General features: G+C 36.8%; 1 protein-coding gene across 12 annotated transcripts in view; it reads left to right on the top strand.

The window, feature by feature from the left end:
- The window catches only part of RGS22 (regulator of G protein signaling 22), a 150,628-nt gene that overhangs the window by 111,766 nt on the left and 13,391 nt on the right, over positions 1-25,471 (top strand). For 4 of the 12 annotated variants that reach the window (XR_004279566.1, XR_004279565.1, XR_004279570.1 and 1 more), the window contains 5 exons: positions 1,262-1,360; positions 3,352-3,445; positions 3,550-3,630; positions 4,358-4,487; positions 4,817-5,543. Coding sequence is in view for 6 of the 12 variants with exons in the window: in XM_032316096.1 (XP_032171987.1) it covers positions 1,262-1,360; positions 3,352-3,445; positions 3,550-3,630; positions 5,554-5,609 (330 nt within the window). In the remaining 6 variants the exon portion in view is untranslated. The other 8 variants (XR_004279567.1, XR_004279568.1, XM_032316099.1 and 5 more) reach the window with 7 other exon arrangements.

Below are 25,471 nucleotides of genomic sequence, written 5' to 3'. Positions count from 1 at the left end.
GATATGTCTTGTGTGGATTTCTTTGGATTTGTGTTAAGGATTGATCGGTTCTTGAGTCTATAGGTTTATGTTTTTGCTAAGTTTTGGGGGGATTTATATACATATTGTATATGTGTGTGCATGTATATGTATATATAAATCTTTTGATCCATATGTATGATTTATATACATATTATATATCGTTTATATACATTTACATGGATCAGAAATAGAGTGTACATAAATAATATGTGTTTAAATCCCCTATCCAATCAAATTTCTTCTCCCTTGAGTACCTTGTAGCTTCACTTTTGAGAGACTTTTATCTTTTTCTTCTGTCTTCTTTTAAGTTCAGTGAACTGTCATTTTATATTTCCTTTTTATATTTTTGGTCTACTTTGGGACTGAGTTTCTGCATTTATGGTTTGGGGTATTATTTCATATATGCAAATATTTTTATAGGAATATTTAGTTTGTTTTATGGTTTTCCTCTGATTCATGACTGAATTTCTTGAACAGCACTGTCAGCAACTGAAGTATGTACACAGCATCATTTATAATAATAAAAAGGTTTTAATGACTTAAGTTTCTAATAGCAGGCATTGATTGAATTATCTATGGTACATACTTTCACTAGATTACTGTTCACCTGTTGATGTGATGATATAGTTTTTTTTTTTTTATCATTCAGGATTTGAGTGCATAGGACAGTTCATCATTGGAAACGATGATGTATTCATTTCATCATCCAAATATTCGGGTGTATACTATATGTTATATGGTAGGGATACTGGTGATTGATACAAAGACCCTCCCCTTTATATTCCCATTCTATATTTATTAACGTAGAAGCATTTTCACAACACTTAACGTGAAAAGAATATTTCAGGAGAGCACATATAGTGTGATCCCATTTCCATGAAATTTAGATAATAAAAAATAAATATTAAAATTATAGATTATATCTTGCCCTGATGAGAAGTTTGGATGTATGTTTATGAAAATGTTCACAAGGGTTTTTCTTAGATGCCAGATTTTGGGAGTGATTTTTATGTTCTTCATAATTTATTATTTATTTCAAAATATTTTATGTTAGTATGAAAGAAAATTAAAGAGTTCATAAATTATGTTACAGTAGTAATTAATATTGACTTGATGAAACCACAGGTATGGTACTCACCACAGAATATTTTTTCATCTGATGTTATGACTCCTTTACTTTAAGTTTACACTAATATCGTGTTAATCCTTTTTGGAATAACTTCATTTAATATAATTACAGGATGGACTCAGACAATATGCAAGTTCTTCAGCATCTGCTATCAAAACAGTTACTCTAGCCACTGACCCAGTTTTCGGCCTACAAGCATATGGTCGACAGGTAAGCAGTCACGGTGTCTCCAGATACCACTTCTTCTTTTAAGCATTGGATAGTAGAATGCAGTCACTCAGTTATTCTGCTATAGTAGAGGTGTGCTTGTTTGCAAATGAAGGTAACTAACAAATCATTGGACACTACATCAAAAACTAATGATGTACTATACACTGGCTCACTGAACATAATAAAAAAAAAAAGAAAATGAAGGTAAACTTATATTAGGAGAGGTTGGAAGGGATTTTCCATGAGCTCTCAGAGAACATTAAAATTTCAGCTCATCTTGGACAATATAATCAATGAAAATACTTTCTGATACATACGAAGAAGATTTAAGAGGCAGAAGTTGAAATGACTCTTACTGGAAAAGGGAAAAAATTAGGCAGATAGAGAACAAGGTAGAATACATTTGGTTGATATATTCTTGGGTTTAAAAAAAGAAAGAAAAACATCAAAGGCTTAATGTCAATTTTTTTTTAAGATTTTATTTATTTGAGAGAGAAAGTGAGAGAGAGCATGAGAGGGGGAAGGTCAGAGGGAGAAGCAGACCCCGTGGAGCTGGGAGCCAGATGTGGGACTCAATCCCAGGACCCTGGGATCATGACCTGAGCTGAAGGCAGCAGCTTAACCCACTGAGCCACCCAGGCATACCTTAATGTCAATTTTTTAATTCTCTGAAGTGGTCATAAAATTGGCCAGTAAATGACCATCAACAATACGTTCAAGTTTTATGTTTATATTTACATTTATAACTTGTACATTAATATCACTTTTATGACATTTCATAAATTTAATTCATGTCTATTTTTTAATGTTTTTTGTCAAAAGTATTTGTGTCTTAGGATAACACTAGTCCAAGAAACAATTTGGCATTTAGGAATGTCAAATAAATTCAGCCACTCAGCTAAGATAACTGATAGACTGTAAAACTATTTTTTTTATTGAGAAGAAGGGAGATGTCCAATTTTGTAATACCATATTTTGAAAAAGGTAATATCTAAAAGTGTGTGGTATGTAATAATGCCATTTGGAAGAACATTCGTTAGCAAATGGGTAGCCTTAAATCTCAGAAACACCATGTAAAAATAAAGGGGGAAATGTGGAATTTGTGATAACAGGCTTCTAATTTTCACTGTCATTTACAAGTCTGTATTACCTGGAAGCCTGAAAAAAAAAATCACAGAATTTGCTTTGAGCCTGTTTCTTTATCTGTTAAAAGGAGAAAGGGGAGAGAGAAGGGAATGACGATGATGATGGTGATGATCTCTTGTCATGTATCTTAAGAGTTTTGTAAAGAAACCTTAAAAGCTTTTGGAAACCAAAGGCATTCCATAAATGTAAATTATTATTGTTGTTGCTATTGAAGGAATCCATGTGAATTATTCCAGCAATTGGTAGAGTAATAATACACTGTCATTTTGCAAGTGTGAATGCTCTGTATATACATTTGTTCAGACAGATTTTGCACATTTAAGAATTTGCCATTAATCCAAATGTAAAATACCCTCGCTTAAGCATCTAAATTCACAGGGGTGCCTGGGTAGCTCAGTTGGTTAAGCCTCTGCCTTCGGCTCAGGTCATGATCCCAGGGTCCTGGAATTGAGCCCCGCATCAGATTCTCTGCTGGGCAGGGAGCCTGCTTCCCCCCTCTCTCTGCCTGCCTCTCTGCCTACTTGTGATCTCTGTCTGTTAAATAAATAAATAAAATCTTTTTAAAAAAAGGCATCTACGTTCACAATCAAATTAAATATAAATGTAGGTGCCTGCATAGCTGTCAAGAAATCCATAAAGCTTTTGCAACGTTGATTCATTAAGAAATAGTTGTAACACATATAGTTATGGCACATCATTGAATAGTTATATTCAATGATCTGTTATTGAAGTTAGTTATCTTCAATAAAAGGTTTAAATGAAGAGGCTTATATAAACCATTTTACCTTCAGTTTATTTCCTTGTTCAAACATTTCCAAAATTAAGCTTGAAAATTGTCTTCCTAGCCAACCTGGTGCTACTCCAAGTACATAGAAGCCTTAGAACAGGAAAGGATTCTTCTTAAAATTCAAGAAGAGATGGAAAAAAAGTTATTTACAGGTAATGTTTGCTTTTTGCCTACAGGGTTGTTTGGTTACCTTCTACCATGGATTAGTTCTAGAGGATTTTGCTGATGATTACTTCTTTCTCTTATTTTTGGACAGCCACATCATCTTTCACAAATTTTAAGACTCCTGCTTCAGCTCTGTCTTTGAAAAAGACCGTATCTTCCCACAACATCCAGAGTGAGTTTCCAGCAATAGTCTACCTGCCATTCTTTCTTTCTTCCTTAGAATCCAGACTTCCAGGAGGCCATTAGCACAGAGATAGCAAGAAGGGATGAAGACTGCCTCCCTCCCCACTGCTCTGACTCACAGCTTAGGAGAACTTCAGTATATGTGTGTGTGTGCGTGCGTGTGTGTGTGTGTGTGTGTGTGCGTGCGTGCGTGCGTGTGTGTGTGTGCATGTGTGCGTGTGTTCTGTCTCCCTTTCTGTTTTTTCTCCTTTGCTGAGAACCTAACCCTCCATCCCATTTTCAAAGTGATAGTACTCTTGTGGGTATAACCTACTGCTACCAAATGCAAGGTAAGTCACACACTGAAAGTTGTTCAGTGCCACACACGTCCCTCTGACACACATGCTCATGCACATGCACACACCATGCAGGCACCATACACACGTGCACACACATCCTGCTAACAAACCGATGGGAAGGAGTGAGCACGTTGTGTCCCTTCCAAGTGGCCCAGTCCCCTGAAAAGGAAAGCTTCAGGGCATGACCATTTATTGCTTCTATTTACTCCTCCTCTGTTCTTTTCTTCCACAAAGAACAACAGAAGATGAGGCTCTAGCTCAGTTTCCCCAGGTTATTTCCAGCAGAGTTCTTCCAAGCTCCATCTCCCCAAGTTGGGAATACACGAAGAAACAAAAAACAAAGAACTGGAAATAGAGCCCAGTCCTTCTCTCCTGCAGAGACTGATAGGACCCTACTGTTGGGACTGGCTGCTAATCGAAAGACATCAGTGCCTTTACAAAGTAACACAATAATATAGTGTAGCCCATGTGTGACCGGTGGAACCAGTATTTGAAGAACCCAGTAAAGGTCCTGTTTCTCTTTTCTTCTATCTTCCTGATTAACTTTTTGTGGATTTTGGTTTTCGGGTTCTTGGGAGGGTTTGATGAGCAGGCCTTTATGCTCTTAGCTGGTTCATCTTTTTTCTCTCAGTTTATCCTAGCCACTTCACCCTTCTGCAAGTTCCCCAAACCCTTAGACCATCCTCAGAGTGTCTCAACCTGGAGGGTTTGCTGACCTATCTGTTCATTTTTGGGGGGATCCTTATTACAACTCTTTGCAAGTTTTTTGTTTGTTTGTTTTCGAGTTAGATTTTTCATAGCTGTTTATGTTTTCAACCATTTATTTTTCTCTTGCAGGAATCCCTTAAACCAAATTTAACTGATATGGAAGCTCAAGTGATTTCTTGATGGCCTGCTTTAGAGCAAGCCTACCATCTAAATAAAGTTTGGCATGTTGTACTCTCATAGTTTTAAAATGATAGCTATTCTGTACACATGACATATGAGACCATAAAATTTTTTAAAAACTTATTTAGAATAAAATGACTTCCATCTAGGTTAGAAGAATCAAAATGGTTTGCTAATCACTGAACTTAAGAAAGTCCCATGTTATGCTCCTTGGGTAATCTTCCAGTAAATATCCTTGGAGCATTTACTCTCTTTCTTTAGCAGACATAATCAGCAGGGGGCTAGGGGCAAATACTCCAAGCAGGACATTCACCCAGAACATAAATAGAAGTGACTTCAAGCCCCCTCCCTTTCCCCAGCTCCAAAGGAACCTTACAGTAAAGCAGTGGTTCTTAAATGCAGACTTTAGTGTGTGTAACTGTCACCTGAGGCATTTGCCCACAGGGCAGATTTCTGGGCTCTCCCTCCGAGAGTCTGATTCAGTAGGTCTTGGGCAGAACCCATGAGTCTCCCTCCTTTAACAGACATCCTAGGGGATTCTGATAGATGAGCTCTGCGGGTCACTCTTTGCAATGAATGTGAGGGTAAAAAAGAGGAACTTGAAACGGCAAAAGCCCCCCTATTAACTGGAGTCACACATGAATCAGAGAGAGCCCAGATATACACCCTCTTCTCCTCTTTCCCAGAGAGAAAGGACAAAGTGTCAGAAATGATGCAGGAGAATGAACTTCACCAGCTGTAGGCCTTGGGACGCGGAAGCTCTAAAAGACTGTGACCTGCATTACCGGACTGGAAGCAACGGACTTCCGCTCTCTCAGAACCCCAGACAGTATTTTCAAAGTAGAAATTGCTATTCCTGATTCTCTAATGAGTATTCAAGAAACATTTTAAAGGGGGAAAGGATCAGGAGACACACTTCAGAGAGTTTTTCTTCTAAAACAGTGGTTTGGACACTTGTGAAATCTTAAGAGCCCTTTGGGTTTCCTCTGCTTCCACTCCGGTCCACACCGGGGCAGGGAGGGCTGTGACGTATGTTACTTTTCTGTGCTTTGCACCTGATCATTGTTTCTTCCTTTCCTTTCCTAGCTTTCTCCCTCCCTCCCTCCCTTCCTTTCTTCCTTTCTTCTCTCTCTCTCTCTCTCTCTCTTTTTTTTTTTTGCTTTCCTTTGATTTTAATTGAACATTTTATAAGAATCCATTTCTCTCCTCTCTTAGCATGTCAATTATACTTCTTTCTAAATAAAGTTGCCCCAGAATTTGCAACATACATTTACAACTAATAAAAGACTGCTTCCAAGTACTACTGTACCGCTTTGTGGGTGGTGCAGGTGTCTTAAGACCGATCATGTCCATTTCCTCCCTCCTGTCCCTTATTTCCTTGTTACCAGTCAATTTCCTTGTCCATGAGCTGTAACCACGGAATCCATTCTTGCTATTATTATTTTAAATGGTTTGCTATTAGGTCAATTAAAAATGAGAAGAATAAAACATTATTTTCCCTTCATTTATTCCTTCTCTAATGCTCTTCCCTTCTTTATGTAGATCCAAGTTTCTGACCTACTATCATTTTCCTTCTCTTCAGAATTTCTTTCATCATTTCTTTTAAGGAAGGTCTACTGGATACAAATTCCTCAATTTCTGTATGTTTTAGAAAGTATTTATTTCTCCTTAACTTTTGAAGGATAATTTCACCATATATAGAATTTGAGATTAGTGGTTTTATTCTTTCAACACTTAATATGTTTCACACCACTCTTCTCTTGCTTACGTGTTTTCAGAAGAGAAATCAAATACAATTCTTATCTTATTCCCCTGGCTTCTTTCAAGATTTTCTTTGTGACTTTGTATAGTTCAAATATAGTATGTCTGGGTGTAGATTTTCTAGTACATATCCTGCTTACGTTCTCTGAGTTTCCTAGATCCATGGTTTGGTGTCTTTCGTAATTTTGGAAAATTCTTCATCATTATGACTTCAAATATTACTTATCTTCCTTCTGATATTTCCTGTCTTTCTGGTATTTCCATGATACACCTTTTGCACCTTTTGTAACTGTTCCACAGTTCTTGGATTTTCTGTTCTTTTCCACTGTTTTGGTTTTTTCCTTTCTGCATTTCAGTTTTGGAATTTTCTATTGACCTTTCTTCAGGCTCACTTACTCTTTCTGTAGTTGTGTCTAATCTGTTGGGAAGCCCACCAAAAGCATTCTTCATTTCCATTACAATTTTTCAGTTTCTAGTATTTCATTTAGATTTTGTCTTAGAACTTACATCTCTATACTTATATGACCCATCTGGTCTAACACATTATCCACTTTTTTACCAGATCTTTTAGGATATTAATCATTTTACATTTCTGGTCTGATAATTCCAAAATCTCAGACATATGAGTCTGGTTCGGCTGCTTGCTTTATCTTTTCAGACTGTTTTTTTTTCCTTGTCTTTTAGCATGCTTTGTAATATTTTATAGAAAGCAAGACATGATAAAAGGAACTGAGGTTATATGGGCCTTGAGTGTGAGGTTTTGTGTTTATCTGGCTAGGCATTAGGTGTATTTACTGTTTGCTGTGGCTGTGGTGTTATTGGCTGAAATTTCCCTTATGTCTTTGTTTTTGTCTCCTCTGTTGTTTGGGGTTTTCCTGGGGTCTCCTTGATAGGGTCTGAGGCTTGCAGTTCTCTTAGCTGCAATCACGGTTATTACACCAGAACCCTGTTGATGTGGTAAAGTGTAGGAGGAGGGGAAGTGTTTTACATTCTGATGGTTATAGGTCAGTCTTCTGGTGAGCCTAAGTTGGGTATTTCTCTTCCCCCAGGTCATTTAGGCTTTAGTAAAACCCCAGTTCATTAGGCTCTGGTGAAATAGTTTCCCTTGAGGGGAGGCCTTCCTCCGAAGAGAACTCTGGGTATATTCCAAAATGTTTCTTAACCACTCCCTCTACCAGAGGCAGGAGGGGATTTTTCTCTGATCTTTATAGTGAGAACCTGGTGGAGCTACTGGAAGTAAAACCCAAGACTGTGGACACCCCTCCCCGACCAAAGAAAGGGCCCCTTTCAAGCTGGTCTGCCCTGAGCCCTGGAGCAAGTCATTAATTACAACTTAAAGAATTTCTCCCCAAATTAACTCTAGCTGCTGGCTGCTTCTCCTGGTAAGCTGGAATTCTCTGTATCTGCCTGTCTTTCCCTCCAGTTTTAGGGGCATCAGACTGCCCTGTTACCACAGTTCTTTGAAGGATCCAGGAAGAGTTGTTGATTTTTCAGTTTGTTCAGCTTTTTTCTTGTTGAGGATGGTAGTAATGACTTCTAGCTCTTTACCATATTGGATAGGACCCTCAAGTTTGACACCAGTATTTTAAAGAATTCTGTAGTCCATTTTATTTTTAAGATAAAATTAAGAAAATTTAAATTATTTGTTTTTATTGTGTTATATGTATGAAATTGATGGCAACCTTTATATTATAAATATTAACATGTTCGTTTTGGCCTATTCTCAAAGTATCCCCCAGCATGGGCTAATCTCAACTTTTTGGCACTAGAGACAATTTCCTTATATTAGCATGCTCAGAAGTATCTTCTGACTGTGGTTCTACTGATTCTTCTTAACATCTCTTCATTCATCTCCTTCTTCTCCCAAGCCCATAGGATGACTGCCTTATTCCAGATTCTTATCACCTTGAATCTGAGTCCTAATTAGTAACTCTCTCTTCTGCCTCACCATCCTCCAACTGTGTTTGATGATTTTTTTATAAAATCACACCTTCTTATTACATTACCTTGCCTAAGCTTCATTAAGATGATCAGTGGGGCACTTGGGTGGTTCAGTCGGTTAAATGTCTGATTCTTGATTTTGGCTCAGATCATGATCTCAGGGTTGTGAGATCAAGAGCTGTATCAAGCTCCATGCTCGGTAGGGAGTCTGCTTGAGATTCTCTCTCTCCCTTTCCCTCTGCTCCTCCTCTCTCTCTCAAATAAATAAATAAATAAATCTTTTAAAAAAAGATGATTGGTAACTTGTTATTGATAAAATAGTTTTTTGTTTTTTGTTTTTTTTCTGAGAGAGAGTGCGAGTGCAAACAGAGAGGATGGGGAGAAGGAGAGGGCGATTGAGACTCTTAAGCAGGCACTGACCCTGAGATCACGACCCTAGCTGAAATTAAGAGTTGTATGGTTAACCAACTGAACCACCCAAGTGTTGTGTGCCCCAAGAAATTCTTTAGTTACCATGACATACGTATAAGTCCCTCCTGTCTTCTGATATAAATATTCAGATCAGGCATTTGTTTTTCTGGGAAGCTATCTTTCATATTCTTCTCTTACCCTAGCCCCCTGCCCTCAAGACTACAGTAGTTATCACTCCCTCTTCTGTCTTACCACTCTGTGACTTATTTATTCCTCTATAATAATTTTTGTCATATGGATTCTAATTTTTGTTCACATGCTTGTTTCCCCAATAAAGCTGCTATTTGAACTTTCATACCAGCACCTTACATAGAATATCTAGAAAATAGATGTTCATTAAATATTTCTTGAAAAAATGAAGGAAATGTCTCCACTGTAAAAATCACAGGCAGATAAAAATCACTTCATATGTAAGAATGGTCAACACAATGTCATTCACAAAAATTTACCATTGGCGTTTTTATAGTTAAAATACATAATAAGGTTACAATTCCATGTAAAGTATATAAACTTCAGTCTGTCATTTTTCATGTTTATGAAAATATACCTATGTGTCATCATGTCTTTCAGAAAAGAAATTAGTGCTTATTAAATCACACTAAATCACTTAAATTACTTGAGGCCTGGGTTTCTCAACCTTGGGACTATGACTTTTTTGGCCAACTAATTCTTTGTTGCAGAGAGGGCTGTCCTACACAGTGCTGGATGTTTCACAGTATCCCTGGCCTCTACCCGGTAGAGGCCAGTAGTACCTCCCCAGTGTGACAACCAAAAATATTTCCAGATATTGCCAAATCATGCCTAGTCAAGAACCACTGCTTTAGACTTTGGAACGTTTTTATGTTTAATTTTTTGAGATCTCTACTTACAATGGAACCTTTAAATTCTAGTTACCCCAGCATATCCTTTTTTAAAAAGTATCATAGTACTTAGCCTCAAAACACTACCAATAGTACATTCTAACAGATGACTTATTTCTTTTGTGGTATGTGTATTATAACCATTTGAATAATTTCCCTTCTTTTACATAATCTTTGGACATGTATTGCCTAAAGGAAATGCTCAGTCAATATTTGTTGAATTAATAAAACTTAAATTCCTTACTTACGTTTAATGAAATATATATGTTAGGTAATCTTAACAGTGCCCTGAAATCTGACTTGGGTTTGTACAAATAAATAAGTTCATTCTGATTGTGCCATTTATATCTGAAGTGCTTCGTGGTTTTATGAGTTGAGTTCTCATTTACAAAAAAAAAAAAAAAAAAGCTTACTTTTGGAAGAGACTTGCATTTTAAAACACATAAATTACCATGTATACTTTGTCAACTTATACCCCTCAAAACATGGGAAAATTGATTATATTATTGTTTGGGATGAGTAAAGATATTTTGAAATAAAAATAATAGTGAAATGATCCAAAAGTAATTTGGTCAGTTGGGTCTGATTTCAGCTTGTGTATATTATTTTCTAATAAACAGATTCAGTATTAAAAGTATAATCTAGGGTCATCTGGGTGACTCAGTTGGTTAAGCACCTGCTTTTGGCTCAGGTCATGATCCCAGGGTCCTGGGATCAAGCCCTGCCTTGGGCTCTCTGCTCAGTCAGAAGTCTGCTTCCCCCCCACCCCCGCCTCTACCCCCTGCTCATGCTGTCTCTTTCTTGATCTCTGTATCTCAAATTAATAAATAAAATCTTTAAAAAAAAAAAGTATAATCTAATTCATGTTATAGTTCTTAAATGTGTATCTTTATCATTTATCATATAATTGAAAATTACTTTATAGTATATTATCTGTGAATAAATGTGGGTTTTTTCTTAATTGGAATACTCTTAAAAATTACAGTGAACTTTCTGCTTCAGAAAATTTCTGTTAGGGGCACCTGGGTGGCTCAGTAGGTTAAAGCCTCTGCCTTCGGCTCAGGTCATGGTCTCAGGGTCCTGGGATTGAGCCCCACTTTGGGCTCTCTGCTCAGCAGGGAGCCTGCTTCCTCCTCTCTCTCTGCCTGCCTCTTGGCCTACTTGTGATCTCTCTCTGCCAAATAAATAAATAAAATCTTTTAAAAAAAATTTCTGTTAGTATATATCCAATGACTCAGTAGAAATGATTCTAATCTTGGATCTGTAACTGCCTTTCTGATGTGGGGCCATTTATTTTACGCCTTGAGTCTCCATTTACTTATATGTATAGAGCAAAATGTCCTTTTAAAAAGATTTTATTTACTTATTATTTGAGAGAGAGAGAGCAATTGAGAGAACAATTGGGAAGAGGGACAGAGGGAGAAGCAGACTCCCTGTGGAGCAGGGAGCCTGACATGGGACTTGATCCCAGGCCCCTGGGATCATAACCTGAGCCAAAGGCAGATGCTTAACTGACTCAGCCACCCACGCACCTCAAAGGGTCCTTATTTAAATTTTAGCTCTAATAGTATGTGATTTTGTGAGTTTATAGTACTGGGGCTTTTTAATGTGTAACTATCGAGTTTTGGTGTATTTCTCAATGAACAACTGTTTCTATATTTTGAATTAGAACCTTGGATACAAAGATGAAAAAATTTTGCTTCTGTGCTGTTTCCTTTTCCAAAGTCAAATATTTAGGGTGTAGGTTTGTTCTGAAATAGTTACTGTTTCAGAAATCTCTTCTTTATTATAATTATATGTACCTAGGAAAAAATTGATATTTGTACCTAGGAAATTGATATATGTTGATATATGTACCTAGGGAAAAAAAAGAAAAAATTCAACAGTACATGATGATATTGAATGGTAATCCCCTTCTTTACCCCCATTGTGACAGAGACTGTTTCCCAGCATCTGTCCACCTCTTATTCCTTTTAATAATGGAATCCCTAAGTTTTAGCTGTGTCCATGACTGGTGTTTTTTTCTTTTTAAATTTTATTTATTTCTCAGAGAAGGAGATACAGAGCACAAACAGGGGGAGCTGCAAGCAGAAGGAGAAGCAGGCTTCCCTCTGAGCAGGAAGCCCAATGTGGGGCTCGATCCCAGGACCCTGGGATCACGACCTGAGCTGAAGGCAGACACTTAACAACTGAGTCACCCAGGCACCCCTGTGTCCCTGACTGTTAACTGTCATTTCCCAGTCTAGCCTGCAGATAGACATTGCCATGTGAACAATGTCAGGTCAGAGGGCTTTGAGAAAAAGTGTGAAACATCCATTTGAGGTGGTTTGTTGTTGTTGTTGTTGTTTTTAATGAAATATCCCACCACATAGATGGGATACCTCCCTAAGGAATTATGTAGCCTGGGTCGGTGGATGACCTCCTGAAGGAGAGATGTCTCACTCTGGACTATTATGTGAGAGAAAAATCCCTATTTTGTTTGAGTCACTTTATTTTTGTGCCTTTTTTTTTTTTTAACAACAGCTTATCCTAGATGTTAAGTAATATAAAAATTGCTGCTAGTAGGGTAGTGCCATAACAAAAACCTAAAGTGTGAAGTCCATGAAGCAATCAGTCATGGGCACCAGGAAACATAATTGAAAGTAAGAAAACTGGTGACCTTTGTAATGTCATGGCTAAATATTTGGTGAAGCTGTTACTTCTGGTAAGCTGGAAGGCAGACCATGTGTCCGCTGAGCCACAGCTTTCTAAAAGAAGTGGTCGAAAAGGAAAAAGGATAGAATGTTGGTGTGTTTATGCATTGTTGGTCCTTGTTGCTTTTAGCTGGGCACCATGAGAGATATATTAGGCAAGAATTAACCTGTAAACAAGTAGAAATGGAAGTTAAGGGAATTATATTCTATGATTATGGCTTGCAATTAAAATTGATATAAAGTCTAATAATTTGGACCCTTCAAAGTTGGAAAAGTCAACTGCAACTATGCCTCATTAAGCAGAGTCTTTGGTCAGTGCACTTTCTGATGTTTCTCAGTAAGACCTCTTATCTGGAGAGTAGTGGCCCTGTAACAAAGGTCAAAGTGGAGGGATTGCCTTCTTAATCGAGCCTGTTGTTTTATATGACCTTACAATAGCCACTATTAAAATAACAGGGAAGTGTGCTAAGTATAGAAGTGAATAAGTAAAATAAGAGAGTTGGCAGGCTTAAGAACTGAGACCAAAAGAGATTTTGACATGGAACCAACTGGTAGTAAATAGACTGAAAGCTTACTAAATTTTGATGGAATTGTATTCTCAACAAAACCACAAGCCTGGCCTGAAAATGTCTGTAATTTTTCAATCTATAAAACAACCACCAGGCCCCCAAACTTGCATCATCAGAAAGCAGGCTGTGAAATTTGTACAACCTCCAAAGAGGCCCACTTTCCAATGCCAATTACAGATGTAGCCTAGAGGATAATAGATAAGGAAAATTTATTTCAGGAAGCAAAGCCAGCAACCCCAAAGGAGTAGGGAAAAGTTGTTTCCCCCATGGGGTAGCATCAGGATCCAACAAGGTATCTTAGTTCAGGCTGCTACAACAGAATACTTTAGACTGTGTGGCTTATAAACAACAGAAATTTATTTCTCACAGTGCTGGAGGCTGGAAGTCTAAGATCTAGAAGACCCCAGCAATTTTCAGTGTCAGGTGAGAACCCCTTCTTGGTTCATAGGAGGCTGTCTTATTGTTTACTCACATGGCAGAAGGGAGAAGGGAGATTTGGGTTATCTTTCATAAGGGTACTAATCTCACTCATTAGGGCTCTTCTTTCACACCAAAAGTCCTATCTCCGATACTAACGTATTAGCAATAAGGATTTCAATAGAGTGATTTGAGAGGGGACATAAAAATTCAGTCCATTATGCAAGGTGTTTTCACAGTTCCTGCCAAGGAGATGAATTGTGGCTTCTATGTGTTGTCCATTCTTCCCTTTTCAAAGCATCATAATTGTAGCTTCTGTTCTCAGCTTTGTTTTATATGTCTACTTGATCCCATCAGCTTTCTACTGATGTTGAAATTTCTGGGCCACCAACAAGTTCCTTTACCTCAGTACTGTTAAATAGTCGTTCTCTTTGTGCTTCTTTATTATCATATCTGTGGGACTTTTAGAAAGAGGTGTTATAAAGCATGTATTTAGTTTTGACATATGAAATTTGGTGTCTTTAGCAACTTAAAAAAAAAAACTACTGAATCGCTAAATATGGTGGGACTTCTAGAATGGCTAAGTGAGAAGTTCAACAAATCATCTCACCACATAGAAGCAATAAAACTAGACAACATTGTCAAAACAACCACTTGGGAATTATAGAAATTGGAAAAAAAAGATATACAACAAATAGTGTTTATTCAAGAAAACCCCTTAACCTCAGGTACAGCTGGGATGCCCTAACTTTCAGGGCCTGGTTTAGGGTTGTTTTCATTCCCTCCATCCTGTTCCATGATACAGTAGTTCTACCAGCGTGGAGTAGGCCATAAGGACCAGCAGCCTTGCTGCTGATTTGATTTGATTTTTGAAACATGGGAAAACTCATGCCCAGGAATTTTTTCAAAACAGTAGGGCAATCTGGGAATAATAGCAAACATCTAGGAAGGCCAGAAGGTCATGCCCATTGGTTGGGCAAGCTACATACTAACGGACCAGCTAGGAATAAAACAGCCATCTGGGATGAGGGAGGCATAGCGGTCATTGGAAAACTTTTACATATCCCTAGTGGTTTGGAATCTAGTAGGCTTGCTCAAGGCTACACACATGTTCAACAGAAATCAGAAAGTATTCTGTCTGCTCATAGTTTGTTTATTAACATGAGGCCTGTTTAGTCAGAAAGTAAAAGTTGTTTCTATCTTATAGACTGCATAAACTTTGAATGCAGTCCTTAAACTATACATCAAAGCATCAGCAATGAACAAAAGCCTTACTAAGCTCCAAGTGTTTAAGTGCTACTTCTGACCGATCATTGGCTAATCATTAAATTGTACTAATCCATATGCAATTCCTAGGAAGATGGCTTAGAAGCAAAAGCAAAAATATTATTGTAAAAAACAACAGAGACATAAGAAGCTGCACACTATAGCGGAGTCTTTTCTATAGGATTAGTCCAGGCAAGTCACCAACAAATAACAAATGTAACAACACCCCCAAGATGCATGGTGAATCCAGAATGTGGAGATGCTACTATATATTACCTAAAATGCCAAATTTTCAACAATAAAATAAAGACATGTAAAGAAATAGGGAAGTATAACCTATACATAGGAATAAAAGTGATCAATAGAAACTGTATGGGGACATATGTGTTAGACCTTTCAGACAAAAACTTCAAATCAGTTATAATAAACATGCTTAAATTAAAACGGGAAACTTTAAATGATTAACGAATGCTGATAGTAATGAAACAGAATATAAGCTTAAAAGTTTTTAAACAAATGGAAATTCTAGGGTTGAAACATACAATAACTGAAATTTTAAAAATGTACCAGGAATTTAACAGCATATCTGAGTAGGCAGAAGAATGAATCAGTGAACTTAGAGGTAGATCAATAGACATTAGCCAATCTGAAGAACTTAAGAAAGAATGAAAATAAATGAGCCTCAGGGAATGGTGGAACACCAACAAGTTCACAATATATGTATTAGAGGAGCCACCGAAAGAAAGGAGAGAAAGGTACAGTTAAAAAAAAAAAAAGGTAAGAAATAGTAGCCAAAAAATCCCCCAAATAATGGAAAACACTAATCTACATATCTGAGGATCTCAAAAGCAAATTAGATGTAAATCACTTAGTGTTATACATTTTGATTTAAAAAGGATAAAACAGCTTGATCATTTCAATAGACAAAGAAGCACTTGACAAAATCCGACACCCATTTTAATAAAAACTCTAAACAAATTGGGAACAAAAGGGAAACTAATAAAGATCATCTACAAAAAACCTATAGCTAACACCATACTTAATAGTGAAAGACTAAAAGCTCATAGTTTAGATTAGCTTAGATTAAAACCAAGATTAGAACCAAGGCAAGGACATCCACTCTTGTCACTTCTTTTTATCCTTATAGTAGAGCCTAGCCATTACAATCAGGAAAGAAAAATAAAATATATTTGTACTGGAAAGTAAAAAGTGAAACTGTCTATTTGCAGATGGCATGATTCTGTGTAGAACATTCTAAGGAATCCACAAAAACTAGAAGCAATGGAAAGTTCAGCAAGATTGCAGAATTCATGATCAAAACACAAAATCAACTGTATCTTCTTGTACTAGCAATAAAAAGACACCAAAACAGACACACCAAACCCATTTTATTCACCATGATGAATTAAAGACTTATGAATAATATCAAAAGGAAGTATAAGATTTGGACATTGAAAACTGCACAACATTGCTGGGAGAAATTAAAGATCTAAATAACTGGAAATGGGGAGTTAAGATGGTGGCGTAGTAGGGGGATCCTATGCTTGCCTCATCCCTTGAATATAGCTAGATAAATAGCAAATCATTCTGAACACCCAAGAAATCAATCTGAGGACAAGAGAACAAATTGTACAACTAGAGGAAGAGAAGAGGCCACATTGTGGAAGGTAGGAGCTATAGAGATATGATTTGGGTTTGGTGGGGGGGGAATCAATGAGCTACAGAGGGGAGGGAGTCTGAGGGGAGAGCAGGGAATCGCACAAGAAAAACATTTCCCCCAAATCACTGATGGGGTAATGAGAGGGGATGATTATAGTGAATTTTTATAAGCAGGGGGGCTCAAAGACTGAAGTTTTCAAAAACCACATGGTGTGGAGCCTGATGGGTGTAGTGGTGCTCCTGTGGAGAAAGAGGGCAGAGGCCCAGAAACAGACAGCATGGTCTGAGGATCCCCTGGTTGCTTGGGAAAAATAGTTCCCCTTCTCAGAGCACTGCCTCTGAGGGGACAAAAGAGCCAGCATTTTGCTGCCCAATTCATTAACATAGGGACAGAAACACCTGCTAAGGGCAGCTAACCTGGACACTGGCTTTTTGCTGTATTTTACTATAAACTGCAAGCCCTTGTGCATTCATGCAACTACCCTACTGGGACAAACCAGCACCAGCCATAGGGCAGTGAGACCCTCCCCCAGAGTATCAGTGCAGATCCATACCACACCAGGTCCCTAAAATATGGAGTTTTGAAACTCAATTGGCACACCTGAAATTAAACACAGGAGCATTGTCCTACTGGGTGGGCAAACAGAACACAGACAGGGTGAAGGGAGGGGTCTGAGAGCTGCCTGGGACATGTGAGGGGAGATTGTTTGCTCTTATCTGAGGGCTTCCTGGACAGTGGTGAGTGGCACCTCCCCTCTGTGGGGACAAAAGAGCTGGTTGATGCTATTTTTCCCTAGCCCATCAGCACAGATGGACTTCAGTTGAGCAGCTCATCACCCACATTGAAGGCTTGAGTCACTTACACCAAGCCCAGCCCCCTGCACTCAGTAGGTACGTTTTACTGGAGTAAGTGTGCCTAAGACCCAAAGTGGCAGTGGGCCCTCTCCCAAAAGCCCAGCAAAAACCCCCTTGTGCACACATCTACTAACCATAAAGCATTGCAAAATTTCAGCTTTACTGGAAATAGGATCTGACCTCTTTAACAAGCAGACCAAAGCACACATTAGTAAACTTACCACACACTAGACAAGGTCCAAACACTCCTCACTGCAGGTAAGGAGAAACTCTGAAGACTGAACTGAAAGAAAGAGCAGCCAAAACACAATAGAGTACACACAGCATTCTCTGGAAACACATCCTGAAGCACCAGGCCCTGCATAGTGTATGATCTTTTCTTAATAAAGTCATTATTCTCAGGAGCAGGAAATATACCAGGCATTCCTAATGAATAGAAGAAGACAGAGACCTAGACAAAATGCCAAGACAGAAGTATTTACCCCAGAAGAAAGAACAAAAATGGGTCATGGCCAGGGATCTAATCAAAACAGATATAATATACCTGATCCAGAATTTTTTAAAAAATCATAAGGATACCAGTTAGTCTTGAGAAAAGCATAGAAGACACCAGGAGGTCCCTTACTACAGAGGTTAAAGACATAAAAACTAGTCAGACCAAAATTAAAAATGCTTAGTACCAAGATGCAAAACTAACTGGATGTAGTGACTATGAGGATGGAAGAAGCAGAGGAACAAATAAGTATTTTAAAAGACAAAATTATGGAAAATAATGAAGCTGAAGAGAGGAAGAAAAATATTGGATCACAAAGGTAGGCTTAGGGAACTCAGTGACTCCATAAAGCATAATAACATTTGTATCATAGGAGTCCCAGAAGAACAAGAAGAGAAAGGAACAGGTTTATTTGAGCAAATTATAGCTGAAAACTTCCCTAATCTGGGGAAAGAAACAGACATCCAAATCCAGAAGGCACAGAGAACTCCCATCAAGATCAACAAAAGCAGGCCAACACCAAGATATATTGTAGTAAAATTTGCAAAATTCAGATATAAGGAAAAAATATTGAAAGCAGCAGGGAAAAGAAATCCCTAATTGACAAGGGAAGACAAATAAGGTTAGCACCAGACCTCTCCACATAAGACTGGCAGGCCAGAAGAAAGTGGCATGATATGTTCAAAGTGCTGAATGGGAAAAATATGCAGCCAAGAAAATTTTATCTAGCAAGGCTGTCATTCAAAATAGAAGGACAGACAGAGTTTCCCAGACAAACAAAAACTAAAGGAGTTTGTGACTATTAAACCAGACCTGCAAGAAATATTTAAGGGGACTCTTTAAGTAGGAAAGAAAGACCAAAAGCAACTAAGATGGGAAAGGAACAGAAAAAATCTTCAGAAACAATGACTTAACAGGTAATACAATGACACTAAATTCATATCAATAATCACTCTGGATGTAAATGCACTAAATATTCCAATAAAAGACATAAAGTATCAGAATGGATAGAAAAACAAGACCTCTCCACATGCTGCCTGAGTAAGAAACTCATTTAGAGCTAAAGACCCCTGCAAGTTGAATGTGAGGGAATAGAGAACCATCTATCATGCTAATGGATATTAAAAAAAGAGAAAAAAGCCAGAGTAGCTGAACCTATATCAAGCAAACTGGATTTTAAACCAAAGATGGTAACAAGAGATGAAAGGTACCATATCATAATAAAGGGGTCTATCCAACAAGAAGATCTAACAATTGCAAATATTTATGCCCCCAACTTGGGAACACCCAAATATATAAGTCAATTAAAGAAAAACATGAAGAAACTCATTGATAATAATACAGTAATAGTAGGGACCTTTAAAAACCCCTCTCACAGTAATGGACAGATTATCTAAGCAGAAAACCAACAGGGAAACAATGGCTTTGAATGACACACTGGACCAAATGGACTTAACACACATATTCAGAACATTTCATCCTAAAGCAACAGAATACATATTCTTTTCATGTGCACATAGAATATTCTCTGGAATAGATCACATACTGAGTCACAAAGCAGGTCTCAACCAATACAAAAAAATTGAGATCATACCATGCATATTTTAGACCATAATGCTATGAAACTTGAAGTCAACCACAAGAAAAAATTTGGGAAGGCCACAAATACATGGAGGTTAACGAACATCCTACTAAAGAATGAATGGGTTCACCAGGAAATTAAAGAATAAATACAACATACATGGAAGCAAATGAAAATGAAAACATGATAGTCCAAAACATTTGGGGTGCAGCAAAGGCAGTTCTGAGAGGGAAGTATATTGCAATACAGGCCTACTTCAAGAAGCAAGAAAAGTCTCAAATACACAACCTAACCTTACACCTAAAGTAACTATAAAAGGAATAGGAAATGAAGCCTAAAGCCAGCAAAAGAAGAGAAATAATAAAGAGTAGAGCATAAATAAATGATATGGAAACAAATAAACAAAAAATGCAGTAGAACAGATCAAAACTGAAACTAGGAGCTGGTTCTTGAAAGAATTAATAATATTGATAAAACCCTAGCCAGACTTATCAAAAAGAAAAGAGAAAAGACCCAAACAAATAAAATCATGAGTGAGGAGAGATCCCAACTAATATCACAGAAATACAAATAAGTATAAGAGAATATTATGAAAAGTTATATGCCAACAAATTGGGCAATCTGGAAAAAATGGATAAATTCCTAGAAACTTATAAACTACCAAAACTGAAAAGGAAGAAATAGAAAATTTGAACAGACCCATAACCAGCAAAGAAACTGAACTGTAATCAAAAATCTCCCAACAAACAAAAGTCCAGATGGCTTAATAAAAGAATTCTACCAAACATTGAAAGAGGAGTTTATATCTATTCTTCTCAAACTCTTCCAAAAAACAGAAATGGAAGGAAAACTTTAAACTCTCCTATGAGGCCTAAAAAGGAGAAATATAGGCTAATATCCCTGATGAACATGGATGCAAAAATTTTCAACAAGATACTAGCAAATAAAATTCAACAGTATATTGAAAGAATTATTCACCATGATCAAGTGGAATTTATTCCTGGGCTACACGGGTGGTTTAATATTCACAAATCAATCAACATGATACACCACATTAATAAAAGAAAGGATAAGAACCATGTGATTCTCTCAAATGAGAAAAAGCATTTGACAAAATACAGCACTCATTCTTATAAAAACCCTCAACAAAGTAGGGCTAGGGGGAACATACCTCAATGTTATAAAAGCAATTTATAAAAGACCCACAAATGGTACCATTCTAGGTGGTGATAAACAGAGTTTTTCCTTGACGGTCAGGAACAAGACAGGGATTTCCACTCTTACCATTGTTATTTAACATGCTATTGGAAGTCCTAGCCTCAGCAATCAGACAACAAAAAGAAATAAAAGCATCCAAATCATCAAAGAAGAAGTCAAATTTTCACTATTTTCAGATGACATTGTATTCTATGTAGAAAAACCCAAAAGACTCTACCAAAATATGCTAGAACTGATACACAAATTCAGCGAAATCACAGGATACCAAATCAAGGTACAGAAATCTGTTGCATTTCTATACACGAATAATGAAGTGGCAGAAAGAGAAATCAAACAGAAATCAAGGAACTGATCCAATTTACTGTTGCACCAGAAACTGTAAGGTAACTAGGAATAAACCTAAACACAGAGGTAAATGGTCTGTGCTCTGAAAGCTATAGAACATTATGAAAGAAATTGAAGATGGCACAAAGAAATGGAAAAAATTTCCATGCTCATGGATTGGAAGAAAAGATATTGTTAAAATGTCTAAACTACTCAAAGCAATCTACACACTTAATGCAATCCCTGTCAAAATACTGCCAGCATTTTTCACAGAGCTAGATCAAACAATCTTAAGATTTCTATGGAACCAGAAAAGACCCTGATAGCCAAAGCAAACTTGAGAAAGAAAAGCAAAGCTGGAGGCATCACAATTTCAAACTTCAAGATATTACAAAGCTGTAGTCATCAAGACAATATGGCACTGGCACAAAAACAGACACATAGATAAAGAGAACCAAATAGAAAACTCAGAAATGGACCCACAACTCTATGGCCAACTAACCTTTGACAAGGCAGGAAATAATATCCAATGGGGAAAAAAAAAAAAACCTCAACAAATGGAGTTGGGGAAAATGACAGCAATACGCAGGAGAATGAAACCGGATGACTTTCTTATTCCATACACAAAAATAAATTCAAAATGGACCTACATGTGAGACAGAAAACAATCAAAATACTGGAGGAGAACACAGACAGCAACCTCTTTGACATCAGCCATAGCAACTTCTTTGTTAGACACATCTCAGGAGGCAAGGGGAACAAAAGCAAAAATGAACTACTAGAACTTCATCAAGAAAAAAGCTTCTGCACAGTGAAGGAAACAATCAACAAAACTTAAAGACAACCTACAGAATAGGAGAGGATACTTGCAAATGATATATCTGAAAAAGGGTTAGTATCCCAAATCTATAAAGAACTTATCAAACTGAACACCCAAAAAACAATCCAGTTAAGAAATGGGCAGAAGACCTGAATAGACAGTTTTCCAAAGAAGACATACAAATGGCTAACAGATACATGAAAAGATGCTCAACATCACTCATCATCAGGGAAATACAAATGACAACTACAATGAGATACCACCTCACATCTGTCAGAATGTTTAAAATTAACAACACAGGAAAACAACAGATATTGGTCAGGATGCAGAGAAATGGGAACTCTCTTATCCTGTTGGTAGGAATGCAAGCTGGTGCAGCCTGTCTAGAAAACAGTAAGGAGTTTACTCAAAAAGTTAAAAATAGAACCATACTATGGTGGTTTCTATATCTAAAAATAGAGTCACCCTATGACCCAGCATTTATTTGCTCAAATCATTTTTTTTTTTTTTTACTGAAAATACCCAGTATTTACCCAAAGGATACAAAAATACTGATTTGAAGGGGCATATGCACCCTTATGTTTATAGCAGCATATCAACAAAGCCAAATTATGGAAAGAGCTGAAATGTTCATCAACTGATGAATGGGTAAAGAAGATGGTGTGTGTGTGTGTGTGTGTGTCTGTGTGTGTGTGTGTGTACAATGGAATATTACTCAGCTATCAAAAGATGAAATCTTGCCATTTGCAATTATGTGAATAGAGCTTATTATGCTAAGCAAAGTAAGTCAGAGAAAGACAAATATGATATTACTTCCCTCAGTGGAATTTAAGAAACAAAACAGATGAACATAGGGGAAGGAAACCAAAAAAAGAGGGAGGCAACCCATAAGAGACTATTAAGTATAGAGAATAGACTTAAGGTTGCTAGAGGGAAGGTGGGTGAGGGATGAACTAAATGGGTGATGGGGTATTAAGGAGGACACTTAATGTAAAGAGAACTGATTATTATATGTGTGATAAATCACTAAATTCTATGCCTGAAATCAATATTACACTATATATTAACTAACTAGAATTTAAATAAAACTTGAAACTAACTAAATAAATGAAGATGCATTACATATTCATGGAATGGAAGACTCAATATTGTCATAACTCTAATTCTCCTGGAATTTATCAACATTCAACATAATCCCTATCAAAATTCTTCATACATTTTTATAGAAATTGATAAGCTGATTTTAAAATTTATATGGAAATTTAAAGTATCCATGTCAAAATAAATTTGATAAAACCAAAATTAGAGGACTTACACTTTACAGTTTCAAAATACATTCTACAACTACAGTAATCAAGTAAGTATGGTATTGAAATCAGAATTGAAAGTCTAGAAATAAATCCTTATATTTATCATCATTTAATTTTCAATGAAGTTTCCAAGTGAGGAATTATCTTGTCTTATGCAAAATTTTTCTCAAAATTTTGATGATAGACCTAAATTGAAGCAATAAAACTGAAACTTTCAAAAGAGAACAGGAGAAAAATCTTCATGATCTTGGGTTAGGCAAAGAATTCCTCAATATTAAATCAACTACATAATGGATCCATAAATGAAAAAAAGAAATAGCACTTCATAAAATTGAAAAGTTAGTACTTCAAAGAGATCCCATTAGATAAATGAAAAGACAAACCAAGGACTGGAATGAAATATTTCTGCCAAAGGACTTATGTCTAAATATATAAAGAGTGTAATTCAATAATGAGAAGACAATGCAGTTTTAAAATCATCGAAATATTGGAATAAACATTTCACCTAGGAAATATGTGAGTCACCAATAACCACATGAAAAGGTATCCAACATCATTAGTCATTAGGGAAATACAAATGAAAACCACAATAAGATACCAACTGACACTCACCAGGGTAGCTATAATCAAAAAGACATTAACCAGTCAGGGCAAGGATATGGAGAAATTCATATATTGCTGGTAGGAATGTAAGTGGCACCTTGAAGAAATCTGGCAGTTCCTTAGAAAGTTGAATATATATTTACTATACTCCTTAGCATTTCAACTCCTAGGAATCTACCCAAGAGAAACAAAAACATTTCCATAAAAAATTTTGCATGCTTATGTACATAGCATTATTCATAATAGCCAAAATGTGAACAATTACACAAAAATCAATCAACTGATGAACAGATAAATGAAATGTTGCCCATGTATACAGTGGAATATTACCCTGTGACAAAAAAGAATGAACAACTGATATATGTTACATCCATGAACCTCAAAAACATTATGCTAAGTGAAAGAAGACAGACCAATAGCATTTATTATATGATTCCACTCATGTAAAATGTCCAGAAAAGGCAAATCTGTAGAGACAGAAATTAGATTAGTGGTTACTTGGGGCCTAAGGATGGAAACAAGGATTAACTGTACATAAATGGGCATAAGGGATCTCTCTGGAGAGATGGAAATGTTCTAAAACTGGACTGTCATGATGGCTGCAATACTCAATAGAATTAAGAAATTGTTGAATCCTAAAGTGAATAAATATTACAGTATGTAAATTATACCTCCATAAAGCAATGTACCAAAAATTACTGCATTACTCAATTGCACACACCAAAAAAAGTATATTTATGTGTATGTTTACTTTCCATTTGTATTTAAAGTGTTTTTCTGGTATCATCAAAGGGCTATTAAGATGATTCCCTTTCGGGGCGCCTGGGTGGCTCAGTGGGTTAAAGCCTCTGCCTTCAGCTCAGGTCATGATCCCAGGGTCCTGGAATCGAGCCCCACATCGGGCTCTCTGCTCAGCAGGGAGCCTGCTTCCTCCTTTCTCTCTGCCTGCCTCTCAGCCTACTTGTAATCTCTGCCTGTCAAATAAATAAATAAAATCTTTAAAAAAAAAAAAAAAAGATGATTCCCTTTCTTCTAGGAAATGATCATAGGCCTTAGCATGAAGCACATGCTCCTCTATTATCTTACAAACCTTATCATGTCTATCTCTCTTTGCATACAAAAAAAATCCCAGAATCTCCACATTTTTGCTCTCAAGTTGCTTTTATACTCCTAAAAATATTAAGGACCCCAAAGATCTTTTGCTTATGTCTATTGATAGTTACTGAATTATGAATTAAAATAGAACTTTCAAAAAGATTTATCAAATCTTTTATTTAGATTTATTAAATCATGTCATCATCAAGTATACATTTTTATTTTTTAAAACTGTACCTTTTGAGACAATACAATTTACCTTTTAAGACAAACAATGCCACTGTTTTGTTTTGTTTTCCATTGTTTTGCATTTTCGCAAATCTCTTCAATGTCTGGCTTAAAAAAAGATGGTTGGATCCTTACAACTGCTTCTCTTTACAGTCTGTTGTATTATGTTGTTTTGGTCAAAGTATACAAAGAAAATCCGGCCTGACACAGATACGGAGTTGGAAAAGGGAGGGATATTGAATAACCTTATAGTTTTCTCAGATAAATATGGGTATTTTCTATACTACACTAACTGGTATACTCTTTATTATTATTTTTTTAAAGATTTTATTTATTTATTTGTCAGAGAGAGAGGAGCGAGAGTGAGCACAGGCAGACAGAGAGTCAGGCAGAGGCAGAGGGAGAAGCAGGCTCCCTGCCAAGCAAGGTGCCCAATGTG

Source organism: Mustela erminea, chromosome 16, assembly GCF_009829155.1.
Source record: "Mustela erminea isolate mMusErm1 chromosome 16, mMusErm1.Pri, whole genome shotgun sequence".
NCBI lineage: Eukaryota > Metazoa > Chordata > Mammalia > Carnivora > Mustelidae > Mustela > Mustela erminea.
Note: the sequence above shows the minus strand (reverse complement) of the source record. Positions and strands in the feature narration are given on the sequence as shown.